The sequence below is a fragment of the Psittacula echo genome (genome assembly GCF_963264785.1).
Source record: "Psittacula echo genome assembly, chromosome: 10".
In the NCBI taxonomy this organism is placed as follows: domain Eukaryota; kingdom Metazoa; phylum Chordata; class Aves; order Psittaciformes; family Psittacidae; genus Psittacula; species Psittacula echo.
The window spans coordinates 7,920,665-7,936,648 of NC_137741.1; the positions used below are offsets into that span (position 1 = coordinate 7,920,665).

General features: G+C 42.3%; 1 protein-coding gene across 2 annotated transcripts in view; it reads left to right on the top strand.

Moving 5' to 3' along the window:
* Positions 1–11,196: 11,196 nt before the first annotated feature.
* The window catches only part of ALDH1A2 (aldehyde dehydrogenase 1 family member A2), a gene marked incomplete at both ends in the record, with an annotated part of 52,504 nt that continues 47,716 nt past the window's right edge, over positions 11,197–15,984 (top strand). The window contains one exon of one of the 2 annotated variants that reach the window (XM_080625974.1): positions 11,197–11,474. In XM_080625974.1, the coding sequence (XP_080482100.1) occupies positions 11,358–11,474 (117 nt within the window). The remainder of the gene's footprint in view (positions 11,475–15,984) is intronic. The other variant, XM_080625975.1, reaches the window with a different exon arrangement.

The window sequence follows — 15,984 nt, forward strand, 5'->3', positions numbered from 1 at the left end:
TTCTAGAAAAAAAAAACCCAAACTCTTAATCTCTCAAGTGTCTTCTGTGGTTTATCGGATGTGATACTGACTTGACTAGCTTGCTATCTGGGTGATTTACAAGTTGTTTTTGTCATTTGACTTGACACCAAAACCTTAACCCAGTTTTGGTAGATTATTCTGGCACATGTTGTAGATGCTCAGTGCCTTGGTTTCTATGTGTCCTAAACCTTTTTCACTTTGGTGGTAAATATGTTCAGGTCTGTCAGTACTGCTGTCTGCTGTGAATAGGATGGAGCTTTACAGGATTGGGGAAATGGGTTCACTTCTGTTACCCCATCAGTGCTCTTCCTTGCCTCCAACCAGAACCTGATGTGTGTTCCCCACATTCACCACCAGTTTTCATTTTTTAACCATCCAGTTCACCCCACCACCCAACTTTAATCCTTAATCACTTTTCTGTGTTCCTCTACTCACCTTTCTCTGCCTCCACATTTAAGTACTGCCCTGCTTTTAGCTCATTGAGAAAATGATGGCTTTGTGGCAAGCAGAGCTGATGAATTATGAGATGACTCCATCTGTACCAGTGCTGCATGAGCCAGGTGAGCACCTGTGCAGCAGCAGGCACGCTCTGGGGCAGGAGTGCTACAGGTCCTGCCTGTAGTGCAAGTCAGCGCTTGCACAAACAGCTGAGAGCTGCCTCTGGGAAGCCCCTGAAAATAGCCTGTGTACAATGCTTTGAAAACCTTTACCCTACACCACTGCAAAACAAAGATATTATTCAGGATGTTAATTGTCACAGCATGCTAAAGTATATGTTTATTATGTCTGTGAGAGAAGTCTTTCAGAATTATGTATACAGTAGGGCTGAGGGAGGATGCTAGTGAGGCCATTCATTATAGCAGGAATGAGATAAACCACTTCCTCTCTTCCAGGAAAATGAGAAATAAATAAATATGCTTATAAAAGCAATTTTTAGTTGTATGTCTATAGCAGTTCTTTCTTTTGTGCAGATGTAGGTCTCCCTCAAACAGTAGTATGCGGATACCTCTTAGTTTAGTCTCATAACAAGTGTGAAGGCATTAATGCTATTTTTCAACCAACAGTAGGGCAATAACATGTCAGAGACACAAAGCTTTACTCATTTGTCCAGATCATGTTAGCTTCCTTATATCAGTTGTCTTTAAAGGGTTGAGAATCGGCACAAATACACATATTTTACATTTGCTTCCTTCAGATTTTCTTCAATGCTTTATCAAAATCGTATGATTTAACTCCACTAATAAGAAGCATGATGCTAAGTTAGAGCAAAGGTCCTTCTCATTTCCATAATCAGATTCAAACAGATGCTGTATGAAAGTATAGGACATAGTACATAGGGGATGATTGCTCCCTTGGTAAATCCTTCCAGCTTTTGCCAATTGGCAATTTAAAGTCACTGCTACACTTTGGAATCATTTTCAAATAGGAAAGGGGACAGAACAGGAAATTTGAATTAAGTTTCTTCTTTCATTGTATTCAGAAAGAGGTTCTCAAGACATTTCCCAAATCTAACAAATGTGTACCTAGCATTACAAGAAAGACTAGGAAAATACAAATATATACATAATATATATTTATATATAAATATAAACACCATGAAAGCTTTGTCCTTAATTACTGGCCCATATGATCCATGCTCCATGTTGCTGCCTTTTAGCTGCATGCAATGGATCACCTGGTTGAACAATGGAAAGAAAATACACTGTAATTACTGTTTTCTACTGGTCTCCCTCACCTGGGCCCTGCTCCCAGAGTCATAATGGTAAGCATAGTGGCAGTGCCACCCATAAACATTGACAGCTGTGTTTTTTGAGGGAAGAAAATGCAGATATTCTTCAAAAATTGAAGTTCATGTAAGCAAGGAGCATAGGAAGAGGATAAAGTTTGTCAAATGCAGAACCGCAACAGAGCTGACCAAAAAGGTTATAAGATTTTGCCAAGAATGTGAAAGTAATAACAGAAACTTTTTTCAGATTCTATCACTAGAGGAGTCCTGCAAGAAAGTAGGTAAAGCAGCAGAGGCTGAAAATGTAGAGGAAGCGTTCAAGGTGCTTAACTCCACAGCTAAGAAGCTAGAAGAATTATTTGCCTTGCTAAAGAGCCAAACATTAGGCGGGCTGGGGGTGAGGAACTGTCCTAAAATTAATTGTCAATAAGAAAGACTTCAAGAGAAATTGGTAAGTTAAACAGTAACTGATTGCTGGAGCTGTGTAGTGTTTCACTAAGGATTCAAATGTTCAGCTACTGAAGTGCTAGTGCCAGTGTGTTGTTTTTTGCTGAATCTGATCCTCATACCAGCAAAACAGAACATAGGAAACATACCACTGATCCACTAGTGTTTCAAAAGAGCCCTCCAAGGGTGATTCATGGACATTACAAAACTGTCAACGTAACTTCTATGCCAGGAAAATTAGAGGAACTGATGTGCATCAAAAATCTATTGGCATTCTTTAAAGACATCAAGAAGCATGCTGATGATATTGTTCATGCTTGAATGCGTGATCAGTGTAACCTTAGACTGCAAAACTAAGACCCTTGGGACCCTTACCCCAAGGCAGTCTGGACTGAACTATTTCTTCTCTTGCCTGTATTCAAGCAGAGCAGGAATTCACACAGTGTATATAACCTAACCGTTTTTATAGTAATCTTCACTCCTATAGAAATAGCAAAGTAGAGAATTATGCATATAGCTCCCACAGTTTAAATCCCATGGGTAGCAGTACATACTGTACAGAATTTTTAATAGCACATTATTCAGAGTATCACATAAATTGTTATTACTGATGTAATAAAAACTAAACCAACACAGCTGGAGAGACCAAGGCTATAAATACACCTTTTTTTTTTTTTTTTTCTGTATTGTAATAATATGGGCCAAGTTATTTTTAAGCTTAAATTTGCTGATTTTAGTTGAATTGGGCAAAGTCTGAATGTATACATCTACTATAATTGACATCCCTGGTCAAATGCCTTTGCCTAATTTATGTTTTCATACAGAACCTGCTGCATGGTCCTTAAAGGATGTTCTCCGGCTTACAGATTGATGCTGCTGCTGGAGGGCTCAAAAAAATATCAGGTGAGGAAGATCTGAACACATTGTAATTCAGTGTTCTAAGCTTTTTGAGTGCATTAACCCCCCTGTTTCTTTAGTTCTTGTGTTTTCTGATCATCCCTCTGTCTCTGCTGTAGTCTGTGGTGAAAAACTGCTCATGGGGGCAAACATTTGCAACGTGCAGCTCAGGTCTAGCTGAGGACACCTTGGAGGGCAGACAAGATGACCCCTTGAGAATTTCTTTGTTCTTTCTTCTCTGTCATTTCAGTGTCAGAATAAAACACTTCAGATCATGAATATGAGATCAAAACCACACCACATACGTATGTTCCAAGCTTTTTTTGCCAGTAATCTTTTAAGGCCTGTTTCAGAGCTTCTTGAAGCCCACTGTTGCTGACACTGATTTCAGGGAGAATTAAATTGGGCATTTTCTAAAGCAGGACCCAAAACTTTTCTTTGTTCTCGATTGGCTGGGCACACTATTGGGCCTCAGCGCATAACTGATGTTACTACAGGTGTATATATATTGCTTATAGTTATATAACTGAGGATAGTAAATTGTCTGTGTATAATATAGGCCCTGGAGCTTCCAAGCCAGTTTAATCTCCGCGATAGCCACCCTGGCATAGTGGGGCACAGATAACATTCCACACCAAAAGGCTGCAGGACAGGACTGTCAGTGCTGGCAAAACATGAATGTGTTAGAGAAGTGCAGTACGGATGTTGCGTGCATCAGTGTTATGTGCTGGGCTATGCTCTGCTTCCTTCTGAATGTGCTGGATATGGCTCTAGTATAAGTTTATCTGGTAGGTTACAGTATGGGCACGTCTGACTTTCTGAATGCATCTGGAAAAAGATCGTTCCAGTATAAGAAGAATTCTCTTTTAAGGAATGAAAGGAATTTTTAAGGAAAAAATTCGTCTGTGCAGATGAATGCTTTGGTGCAGCAAATTCCCTCATTTTTTCTCTGTATATTCCCTCTTCTCAAGCAGTTAATGTACACAAGCAGTAAATATAAGGGAGGATTATTGACAGCATGTTCTTTTTAAAATAACTCCTTCCTTTTCCAAATTCCTTACAAAAAGCCCTCAAAATAGAGATAAAAATTTTAAATTCAGCTTTGCTATTAAAAGCAAAAGATATCTTGGTAAATGTATCTTTGCAGAGTGGAGAAAACCTCAAAGTATATCCAACAGGCTTTGCAGTGATCGAAGCCCTATTGTTTTCTTAACCCAAGTGGGATAGATTATCAAAATCTTTCATCTTTCTACAGGGCACAGATTCCCTACAGCAATAGACACCCTGAGACTTATGGCTACCTGTAGTGTTGTGAAGAGCAGGAGATCTGAACCTACCTAATTAATAAAAGAAATTTAACATGAAAGCCAAAGATAATGACAGATTTGACTCCACTGATAGGTAAAGTATCAGTGTTCGGCAAACAAACAGAAGTAGCTAAACAGGACAGCTGATTTGTGGTTCTGAAACCTATTTACCATCAGGAAAGTGACAGTTTCCTGTATCTCACCAACCTACCTCCCTGCAGCTGTCTCCCACTTGACATAGCCTCCTAAGGATGCCATCCAGTCACATTCCGAGTCTGTTGAAGAAGTATTTGCTGTAGGAGCTGTTGTTTCTGGTGCTCTGTTCCCTGTCTCCTACAAGAGTTTGTTTTGCCTCCATGCTCCACTCATCCCTTGTCCTTTAGTAGGTGAGGTGCCAGTCTGCATGGTTTTTGTTCTTTTAATTCCGTTCAATTTAATTTCATTTAATTTAAACATTTGAATGATTAAATTCTCTGTCTTTCCAGAAACATAAGCTTTGCTTCCTCTTACATACTAAATACTAACTATATAGATAACTACATTTATCTCAGGCTCATGTATAAGGATATTGGATTGCCAGGCCCAGTTCCTTAGAACTCACCAGTTTAGATTTTTTAATAAAAAAAATCGTGTTCTGAGGTTCACAGCAGACCCTTTATAGGGTGTACTTAGGAGCAGACCCAGGCAGCAATCTTCTGTTACTTCTGTGTGGTATCTATATTCATGAAGGTAATGAAGCTATTAATTGAATATGTAAGTTCAGGTAATTAAATATAAGACTTATTTCTTTAGTTTAAAGGGTAACAGTAAAAAATTTAAACTTGCAAACTAAATCACACATTTAGTGATGATAAATGTGATCTAGAAAGTGCAATATTCCAATATGAATTAGTTAATTGCATCCATTCATTAGGTGATATTCATTAGCAGAAGGTCAATCCATTTGAGGCTTGATGTGTTTTACAAATAATAAATTCAAACAGGTAAATTGAAGAGAAATTCGAAATAGAAAGTTTTTTTATATATTTAAATTCAGAATAGAATCCCCACAACCAACAGCACATTGCCTGTAACTTCTCAGTTAAGGGTACACATTCTTTACAGCCATCTCCCGAGGCACTGCCACTCACTGCCATGCATACTCTGCAGGAGAAGACAGATGCTATTTTGCAGAGGCTGGGTTAAACCACCCCACTCACAGCTGTGAGTTGTTGTGTATTGCTGTGTGTCACTGTGTGCAGCGTGGAGACCAGCCGAGGAGCAGCGTTGAGCTGGATGGTCTCAGGAAGTCTCAGATTAAAGGAGTGGTACCTCTGGCTCACTCTGTACGTGGCAAAACTAGCCTTCTGCACAACAGCCTAGTAGTGACCTGGTGCATTTCAACTAGCTACTTAACCTGTAATACTAACTTTTAAAACCAACCCAAGTATAAAGTGGATTCACTTGATCACTGTCACTGAAGTATTTCTGGCTTGCTTAAATCCTTAAATTTGAGTTTTAATTTAGGACTGAATTAACCATAGCAGCAATCAATACTTCTACTGGGTATAAAATGGCCAATATCACAGGTAAAAAAACTTAATCCATTTGATTCATTTTTAGGAAAAATTATTCTTTAGCCATTCCTGGATGTTCAGAAATAAAAATGGGGTTTCTTGTTATCAGCATTTATTAAAATTTTATGTTAAAGGTAATGTAGAAATAAGGAAAATAAAAGTAGATTTTCTTTTGTTTCTTTAGAACTTAAAATATATCCAGACTTATTCTTAATCATTAGTAAGATTTATAATAGAGAGACAATCAATTCACTGTGATATTTGAAAAATGTCTGAAATATATTTTATAGGATAATCACAGTATTGGGGTGTTGCTTCACATATAATATTGCTTATGTGTGCAACAGTATTTTTACATTATATATATAAAACATCTGTCTGGAGCAACTGATACCATCCTGCACAATTCAAGGGCCATAATTCTTAAGAGATTTCAAACAGTGAGCCTCTTTCAAATGACCAGGCTTAGAGACATTTAGAGAATTGATTCAATTAACCTAGAGGAAAAAAGTGCTATAATGTGTGATTTATGTTTGCAGATAAATTAAAATACAAGTATCTCCTGAAGAGCATTTGCTGCCATCATGGTCAGTAATGAAAGCAGCAGGCAATTAAAACTGGACACCTGAGGCTGAAGCTTTTACTGTCCATATCAGAAAATGAAGTTGAGATTTTGTAAGTGGAAATCTGAGCTGAAAAATAACTTAGAGGAAGTTTCTTTTCAGTCCCTATTTTTCTTCTGAAAGTGGTTTCTAAAGCACATAAGAAATAGGAACAGGCATTTACTGAGGCAGGAGGCAAAGGGTACAGAAGAGCGGGCTCTCTCAATCAACACTGAATTTGTATGAGGACCCAGGGATATCCTTGCTAAATGGCAGTGGGCTAGCTGAGAGAAATATATATAAAAGAAATTATGGGTCAGATTGAAATAATTTTAGGGCAAGTTTTGAAGCTGATCTTGAAATGAATCACTGGAAATGTCTGACAGAATTATGTGATTCACTTCATGTGTGTAACAAAGTGCTTGGAGTCAGGAGCTTGCTACAGAGCATAAGAAATGTTCACAGATTTGAAGTAGCAAGAATGAAGAGCTCTGTCCATTTCCATGGTGTATCAGAATACACTTTGGCACAGCTTCTCTGCCCAGAAGAGCTATGTGAGATACAAATAGTTTCACCCAATTCTCTAGTTTTACAACTTCCTTTAGGCAATGGGGACACAGTAGTATAGAGCAGAAAAATACCAGTACTCTGAGCAGGCATGCCGTAATTACATCTGCATTCAAAATCACAGCTGTGTCTTTTGCACCTTCTCTAGCTACCAAGGGTCCTGTTTCCATCATACATTGCTTGTATGAGCAATGTCTAGGTCCTTGTCTATAAATAATAACAGTTGAGAAACTGAGACCTGTGAGTGAAACAAAGGTGTTTCTTCAAATTATACATTCAGATTGATCTAAATGTAAGAATAAAACTCTTTCAGAATGGTTGTGATCTTGGCTTATATACTAGCCTTAATTCTAATACTAAAGTAAGAAACAATTGCTTGGTTGTTCTTAATTTTTTTGACAGCTATTTCCTCACAAAGTATGAAGGCAGCAATATCTTTGCCATTACAATCTGAAACTGAACATATTTGTTTCCTGATTTGCTGTCTAAGTAGGAGTTTAATTAAACCCATTCAAGTGAGTGAAAATAAAGCCAGTTTGACTCAATTGCCAGTCAATACAGTATTACCAATTCACAAAAAAAAAAAAAAAAAATAAAACCAAGCAAAACAGAACAAAACAACCCCAAAACCAACCAGAAACTGCAGGAGTGCAGTAAGAATAAGTGGTTTCTCTGTTGTACATCGGTGTTTAGGGAGCGCAGAACTCGGACTGAACCTGGGGTGTTGTTTCTGTTCTTTCTCTTCTTTCTCTTCTTGGCAATTGTTGGACTCACTTTCTTAATTCCACAAAGTAATTAGTTTACTTCTGTATTCATTGTTATTGCTGAGTTACTGTCCTAATGTCCAAGGGTGGTCATCCCTCCCACAAAGAAATTGCACTAAATATCATTCACTTGCAGGGTTTGAAGCGATGACTCGATTTGCTATCATAAAGTAGGCAGAGTAGTGCTGAATCACTGAAGCAGCTCAGCAAACTGGACACACCAGTGTGACCAGCTGTCTGTTGTGGTTTAAACTCAGTCATCCACACAGTCTCTCTCTCACTCCACCCCCCTTCCTTTCCCCAGCTCCCGGAGGGATGGAGAGGAGGATCGAAAGAATGTAACTCCCATGGGTTGAGATAAGAACAGTCCAGTAACTAAGGTATAACACAAAACCACTGCTGCTGCCACCAATAACAATGATGATAAGGGAAATAACAAGGGAAGAGAATACAACCGCTCACCACCCGCTGACCAATACCCAGCCCGACCCGAGCAGTGATCTTGCCCTTCCGGGTAACTGCCCCCAGTTTATATACTGGGCATGACGTGCTGTGGTATGGAATACCCCTTTGGTTAGTTTGGGTCAGGTGTCCTGTCTCTGCTTCCTCCCAGCTTCCCCTGTTCCCTGGCAGAGCATGAGACTCACAAAGTCCTTGGTCAGAATAAACATTTGAGCAGTAACTAAAAACATCGGTGTTATCAGTGCTGTTCCCAGGCAGAAAGTCAAAAACACAGCGCTGCACCAGCTACTAAGAAGGAGAAAAAATGACTGCTACTGCTGAGCCCAGGACACCAGCATAGTGTTACAGACCTGGCTCCTAAGTCTGTTCAGTTAAGTTACTGTTGTAGTTAATGAGAACTCACTTATAGTCTTTGTGCTAAGGCCTCCATCATTGTCTTCCAGGATGGTGGAAGAGGAACTGTGGTTGGCCACTTGATGTCAGGAAGACACAAAAGCACATCTGGCATGTTCTCCTGGGGAGCCCCCTGAGGCTGGCTGTAGACCAGGAGCCTGCAAACAGTAAGTGCAGTGGGGAACGCTAGCGAGGTGTAGGTAGTGAATAACCCAACCATAGTCAGCTCTGAGTGCTTTTGCAAACTGAATTGCTTTTAGATGTAAGAGGAATGTGATTTGTACAACAAGTAGTTGATAGAGGTTGCCTAAGCAGCTCCAGATTATGTGGGTTTGAACTGCATCTCCACATGCACTGGAATCCATTCTCACCAAAATCCCCTGAACCTTACTGACTTGATTCAGTAATGAAGCTGTTACAGGGTTTCCTCATTCCTGAATCTGGTTGAAACACAAGTCATTTTTTAAAGCAGCACATCCCCAGGCTGATTTATTTTAAAAGAGCTTTTAGAAGGTGTCACCCTCGTGATGAAGTGCTGGGTCTGTGTTGCCAGGGTGCCATTAACAATTGAATTTCTGCCGTTTAAAAGTCTCACTCATCCCCAGTGTCACAGTTCGACAGCTCTGCTGTCAATGTCTGCAATGTCTGTAATGTTGCATTACACACGGGGCTGTGGATCCATTTCCTGTTGGGGGAAAAGGAAAAAAAAAGAAAGAAAAGATGAAAAATGAGACAGCAAAACCTGCAGCCTCCTTCATTACTGTGCTGGAGGTACACAGAGGTGTTTAACCCCCAGCAACTTAAATGGTGCTCTGTATCTTGTGCTGCCTTTCCAGGCGCAAGCAACCTTTGTCCCATGCTCCAGTACAAACACTCAGAGAACACCGGGACAGACTTTTCAGTTGTCCACAAACTTGTAAAACACAGAACAAGGAACATCTATGGAATCAACAAACTGATATTTAACAAAATCAAAATATGGCTGATCCCATTGCTTACTCTTGGCTGGGTCAAAAGAAAGTCCTGTGATGTGTTTGTTGTTGCTCTGTTTTGCCAGCTTTAGACAGCTGTAACTTTGGTGTCTTTTCCTTGTTTCTCTGTCTGCGATGATGTTGGGAGCGTTTGCATCCATAAGCAGAACCTTACTGATTTTGCCTAAAGTAACAACAATGGTCTGGGCTCTCTGCGGTTTTTGTCAGGAAGTATTGACCAGGGGGAGTGCAGGGCTTTGACCATGAATTCCTGATGTCCCTCAGCGCAGCCAGGGAGCAAGCTCCAGCCACGAGACAGTGAGTGGTAGCTCCAGCTTGTGTTTGGCTACTGACCCGCAGTAACCCACTGTAGGACGGTGCCCAGCCTCTTGTATCAGATGGCCTCCTCCTACCAGAAATAATGGCTGGGAAAAGGGTGGGTGTTGCTTGAGCAACTGATCCTGCCCTTTGGGCCTCTTCCTTTTGCAAAGCACCTTCAAGAGGGGAGAACGCCTGAGCCGGGCCGCGGGCCCTGCCCCTGCTCCCACCTCCTGGTCGCGTTCTTTCCCGAAAGGCGCCTGGAAGCAGAGGTGCCCCCAGGAGTCCCGCGCTCTGGGCTGCCCGGCTCGGGAGCGCGCTCTGCGGGCAGGCGCCAGGCGGGACCGCGCGGCGGGGCAGCCCCGCTGCCCGGCCCTGCGCGAGGCGAGGGCCCCCTGCCGTAGCGTTGGGCGGCGGAGGGCGCGCGGCCGGCAGGGGGCAGCAGGCGGACGGGGATGGCGCCGCCGCGGGCAGGTAGGGCTGGCGCTGGGGGGGCGGGTGTGCGCGCAGCCGTGGCTATCAGCGGGAGCGCGCGGTCGCTGCGGTGTCCCCTGCGGCCAAAGCAGAAACCCCGGCCGGGGAGCAGTGGGCGCGGCTGGAGGGGACAGGGGAGGGCAGCGCCGCCGCCAGGTGCTGGCCGGGGGGCGGCGGGAGGCAGCCGGGGAGCGGGGTCAGGCGCGCTGCCCGCAGGCAGAGGCTTCGCCCCGCCGCACCCGTGCCCTCGCCGCGCCTCGGGCTGGGACCTGTGAGAGGCCGCCCGGCCCGGCCCCGCCGGCTGTGCAGCGGCTCCGCGCCCGGGGCCGCTCCGGGAGGCAGTGCCTCTGCCGGGTCTCCCTCCCCGGCCCCGCTAGTGCTTCCCGAGTGTTGTCCAGGCTCCCCCCGCGGCGAGGGCTCCTCACGGGATGCCCCGGTCGGGGCGGCGCGGGGCCGGGTCTGGCCTCTCCCGAACGCGGCGCCTCCCCGCCGGCACGCAGCAGATGGGGGGAGGACACAGCGGTTTTAGCTGCCCCCGCTCCCCGCCCGCGCTGACCGGGTTCCCCAGGCCCGCTCCCTGAGCGCGTCTCCCCGCGGGCGGCGGGGGAATCCCCACGCGGGGGCTGCGGGGCGCCGCGGCTGCGCCGCTCTGCACTAGGTAGGACGGACCTGCCCCCCTGCCTCTGCCCCCATGTCCAATAAGAAGAGACCCGGCTTGACACCTGCCTATATACAGAGGAGGAGAGCAACATCTCCAGCGCCGGTCTTTGGAGGGGGGGGTGGGGGCACCATCCCAAAACACATCAGATCAGAGCGGGGGGCTCGGTGGTACTATATAACCCCCCCGAGACTATGACTTCCAGTAAAATTGAGATGCCAGGGGAGGTGAAGGCAGATCCTGCAGCTCTGATGGCATCTCTGCATCTGCTGCCTTCTCCCACTCTCAACCTTGAAATCAAATACACCAAGGTAAGTTGTGTTCGTTTGTTCTGGCGGGGAAGTTCATGGCTTTCCCTCCAAAGGAGGGATTTTACTTAAAAGCAGTTTTATTCTGCCCTACCCAACTTGAGTGTAGAGATAAAAAACTACTAAAAGGCTGCCTTGATAATAAAGGAAACAGATTCTTAGTCCTGTAATATCTGAAAAACCACAGGATAATAGAAAAGCAAATTAGATCTGCTGTGACTGGCTTTGCTACTTCTCTTTAAATGCAGTATTTTCTACAGAGCTGTTGGGGTCTCTTTTCAGTGCAAAATCAGTATTTCTCAAGTACATTTCAGTGGCATTTGATGTCCTTCAGAGGAAGTTACCGTGCGTACCTGTATGTCTCACTCAGAAAATAAAAATGTTTTCTTTCTTGAATTATCCTGTGTGCCCAAGGGACTCCTTTTCAGTTCCTGGAGGACTCCTAATACTACCAGGTTGTTACAGCGCTGGAACAGATCTCTGCTAACTTCTGTGATGTATGAATACACTCTTGAACAATATTGCAAGAGGGTATATTTTTCCTGCTAACCTTTAAGACTAATTTTCATAAAGAGAGGGTTAAGAACAAACCCATTGGGTCAATGTAGAAAAATCTGCTGGTTTTCTGTGGTGTATTGTGAGACTAAATTGTGTTTGTTGATTAAAATGGGCTTTAAGAGCAGGCATTGGTTTGTAAATGCAATCTGAATTGTTACATTTGTTTCTATGTTTTGGATCCTTGCATCTTTAGCATCTTTAGTCAAAGCCTGTTTTCATTTCTGTTGGAGAAGTTTCAGATATATTGTATAAACAGATTACAATGTGTCAGACAGACTTTGTTTCTAATTACTGAGTAACTTAATAGGAAAATAAGCACATCAGCGCTGGAAAAAGGTGATAACATTTTTATCTACTGGAAATACAACTTCAGAAGCTTTAAAGCTGATAGCAAACTCATTTTGGCTGATGTAGTGTGGTTTTTTCCTCTGTATCATCACTTTAAAAGCTTTTCATCTTTTCTCTTTTTTTTTCAAGCGGGTGCCAAAACCAATTTGTCCTCTAATTTGTTACAGCAATTCCATGTTCTAGAAGAATGTTCTGAGGAAAGTGAACTCTTTCGGGTTTCATTACATTTGAGTGCAAACTGCAATATGCAAATTAAAACATGCATAATGTTTCTTGAATATAATTTCTTTGAAAGTGGTTTAAATCAGGAATGGAGTTATTTGATGTTGTGTGGTGTTACACTTTGGAGGGAGTCATACTGTGCAAACAGTGTTTGGCATGAATTTTGTTCATTGCTGGTTTCAGTGTGAGTTGTGCTTCAGGAGCATTTGTGCATACTCGAGAGTAGTATCACAGTCAGTTTGTACAGTAACTGTGCTTGCGTTTCTCTGTTTGAATAATAGAATTGGTTCTAAAAATCTTGGGAAAAGATAACTCATCAGCAGTCACACCGTCTGATCTGTGAGAATGTAAGCTGCATAGAAACCTTTAATAATTCAGAATATATAGTGCCATCATCTCTGAAATATGCAAGATGTTACACATTTTATACTAATGGAACAAGTAAAAGAAAGTTATATTATTTCAATATTAAGCCAAAACCAACAGCAGCAAGATTCCTCTGAGCTTGGTTTTGAGATATCTCAAAAATAACTCCTGGTTGCTTTTGAGAGAAATTTGGTTTAGGACAGGTATCGAATATTTCACTTTGGCATATCCTCTGTCTCTTTTTCTGTCTGTCTCTCTCTTCCCTCCTTTTTCTCTGCAGGAAATACAAGTGATTTATAGATAATTGGAGTCTTCAGCTTGGAGTCTTGTCTTGGGCAGGACTTTTATCCAGGATCCACTTTCCCACCTATTACAAAGAAAAACAATCAAAAATGAAATAATGGATTGTAACTCGATTCTTTCTTTTGGGAGGAGTGGTCACTTCATGTCTTAAATGACAAACAACTTCCATAAACAATAAATAACATTAGACTAAAGCACTTCAGAAAAAAAAAAAAACCCTCCAACAACCCCGAACCTTGTAAAATCAGACATCTGTAACCATTCCTAGAGCCTCCCTCCTGCTTGTTAGCTGAGAATTTTAAATACACAACCAGGACTCAGAACGCTCAAACTCTTGACTACAGCTGTCTCTGCACGTAAAATCTTAACCATCTGGGAGTTAATTCTTTATGAAAAATAGATGTACCTGTGAACACTTGAACTGAGTAATTTTGAAATATGTTTTTCCAATTAAATTCCATTTATGGAATTCTGAAATTGGGAAATAGTTTTGTTAGGATAGAGAATGTTAACATTCCATGAAACAAGATTTGTCAAAAGATTTGTTGTATGTGAAACAGAAATGGAGAAAAAGTAACTGTATTGTTCATTACTCTTGAAAATACTGCATTATCTATGGGATTGCTGTGAGAGCTCCTTCCAAGAACACAGAGAAAACAAACACCACCCATGTAATTTTCATTTGTTCGATTGTTTGGCACAATTACTGAAACTTGTGAAACATTCCTCTGGTGGTTTTCCTGACGTGAGCAGAAAACTGTGTGTTCAGCCCTTCTGATCTGTACACCTGATGGAGCACAGAGGTGATGTAGTTTTTCAGTGGTCAGAAACAATACATTTGGTGATAAAAATTGTTTCTATGCAAGATGTGCAGCAGTGTCTATTGCGACCTCAATACTGGGAATCAGCCTATGCTGCTTTAAAAAACCAACCATTCAAAATGTTTTTCCCAGCTTTTTAATACCTTGGCATGGTCTCTGTGAAAAATAAAGTGTGTTAGATGTGCGTGATAAGAATTGGTGGACAGGATGTGAACCAGACATGAAGATGAGTGTTCAAGCACACAGGGTTAAGGTTTTTTTATGAGGCTGGCAAGTACTAAAACTGCTGCGTGCAAGATTGCCTCTTTTTTCATTGGAATAACTCTTTAACTCTCTACTTCTTAACATTAACTTTTGGGGAGGGGTTGCATCTGCAGAACGAGGCATCTTCCAGTATTGCATGAAATTAGGTTATTCTACAGCCCTGTGGCACAGCAAGCCCTCCTTCAGGCTTGTCAGCGCTGTGCTTTATGTGTTAGCAAGCATGCAGGTGGGAAGGGGATCCAGCTCTCTCCCTTGCAAAAAGTCCGACTTCTACAAGTGTCAGCTTGATGCCAGGAACTCTCTCAGAATGGGCTGCTCCAGGTCTATCAGATGGGTGCGATAAGCTGTAGCGTGATACCCAGTAAGGATACATTGTTAGCATGTTTTGCACAGGAAACACACTCCTGAGCTAATGGCTCTGTGAACCTGATAGCTTCTGTGGGTGATCGGAGGGTTCTCAGCTTAGTATTATATCAATGCCTTCCTCCTTGATGCTCTTACAAAACTCCATTCTCCCTCCTGAGACCTGATGGTCTCCCAAGTGTATGACAGTAGATGTGGAATCGGCCTTTTGCAGCGTTTTCCTCCTGCTATCTCTGTTTGAGGGGCTACAGGTGTTTCCACAGGATGTAGCTATCCCTCCTTTGTTATGGCATAATCAAATCTGCATTACGAAGTATTTTCATAGTGGTTTTAGTAAGTCACAGGGCTCTGTCCTGTGCTAGCTGTGCCTCTAAATCATGTAACTGGGTGAACAAACATTTTCAGTTTCCATCATGTTGGGGACACTAATCCAGCTGGATGTTTTGTTTCGTGCTTGCCAACTGATTTAAGTCTGAGAATGAGTTGAAGAATTGCAGTCTTGAGGGCTTTTCATAAAGAGGTGCTCTAAAGGGGTGAAGTTACAGCGCTGTGGCAGTGAAATGTACAGGAATGTTTCTGTCAGAAGAGCCTGTGAATTGACTGACAACCGTGGGTGTTGTCCTGTATAAAAGCGTTTGCCTCTACTCAGACTTCATAAAATCAAGTCAGTGTCTAAACCCAGCACTGCAACAGAAAACTGTATACAGCAATGCATACGAGTAGGCAAACTCTTCTGGGTAGACAAGAACTAACAAATACATTTCAGATTCTCATATGGTAAGTTTTGGGGCTTGAAGTGTTTTGTTACTAAGTAAGTTTCTATATTTTCATTCTCATTGTGCTTTCTTGGCATTAATGCTGCAGAATGCTATTACAAAGTCTTTTCACTAAAATTTCCAGCACGTATTTTCCAGATAAAATTCTAGACTGACATTAACATAGGAGGCAGGAAATTTATTTTATTTAGAATAACATGCAGAATCTATGTGAGTTTTGGACAAGCTTTGGCAAAACTCAGGTAAGTGATGAATACATGCTATTTCCCATCTCTTTCCCTGAGTGAGCTTACTACTTTAATGCCTTTTGAAGTTAGATTCAGTGGCTGATAGTTGAAGAACTCAGTGAACCTTTTGGGTCAGCTCAGTGAGCGCTGTCCAGTTACAGAAGGTGGGCACAGAAAATCAGAGATGTTTGAATGAAGAGCAGACAAAGAGAACAGCTACTTTTCCCCTTTATGGAACACTTGAGCATCTGATGCAGACAGTGGG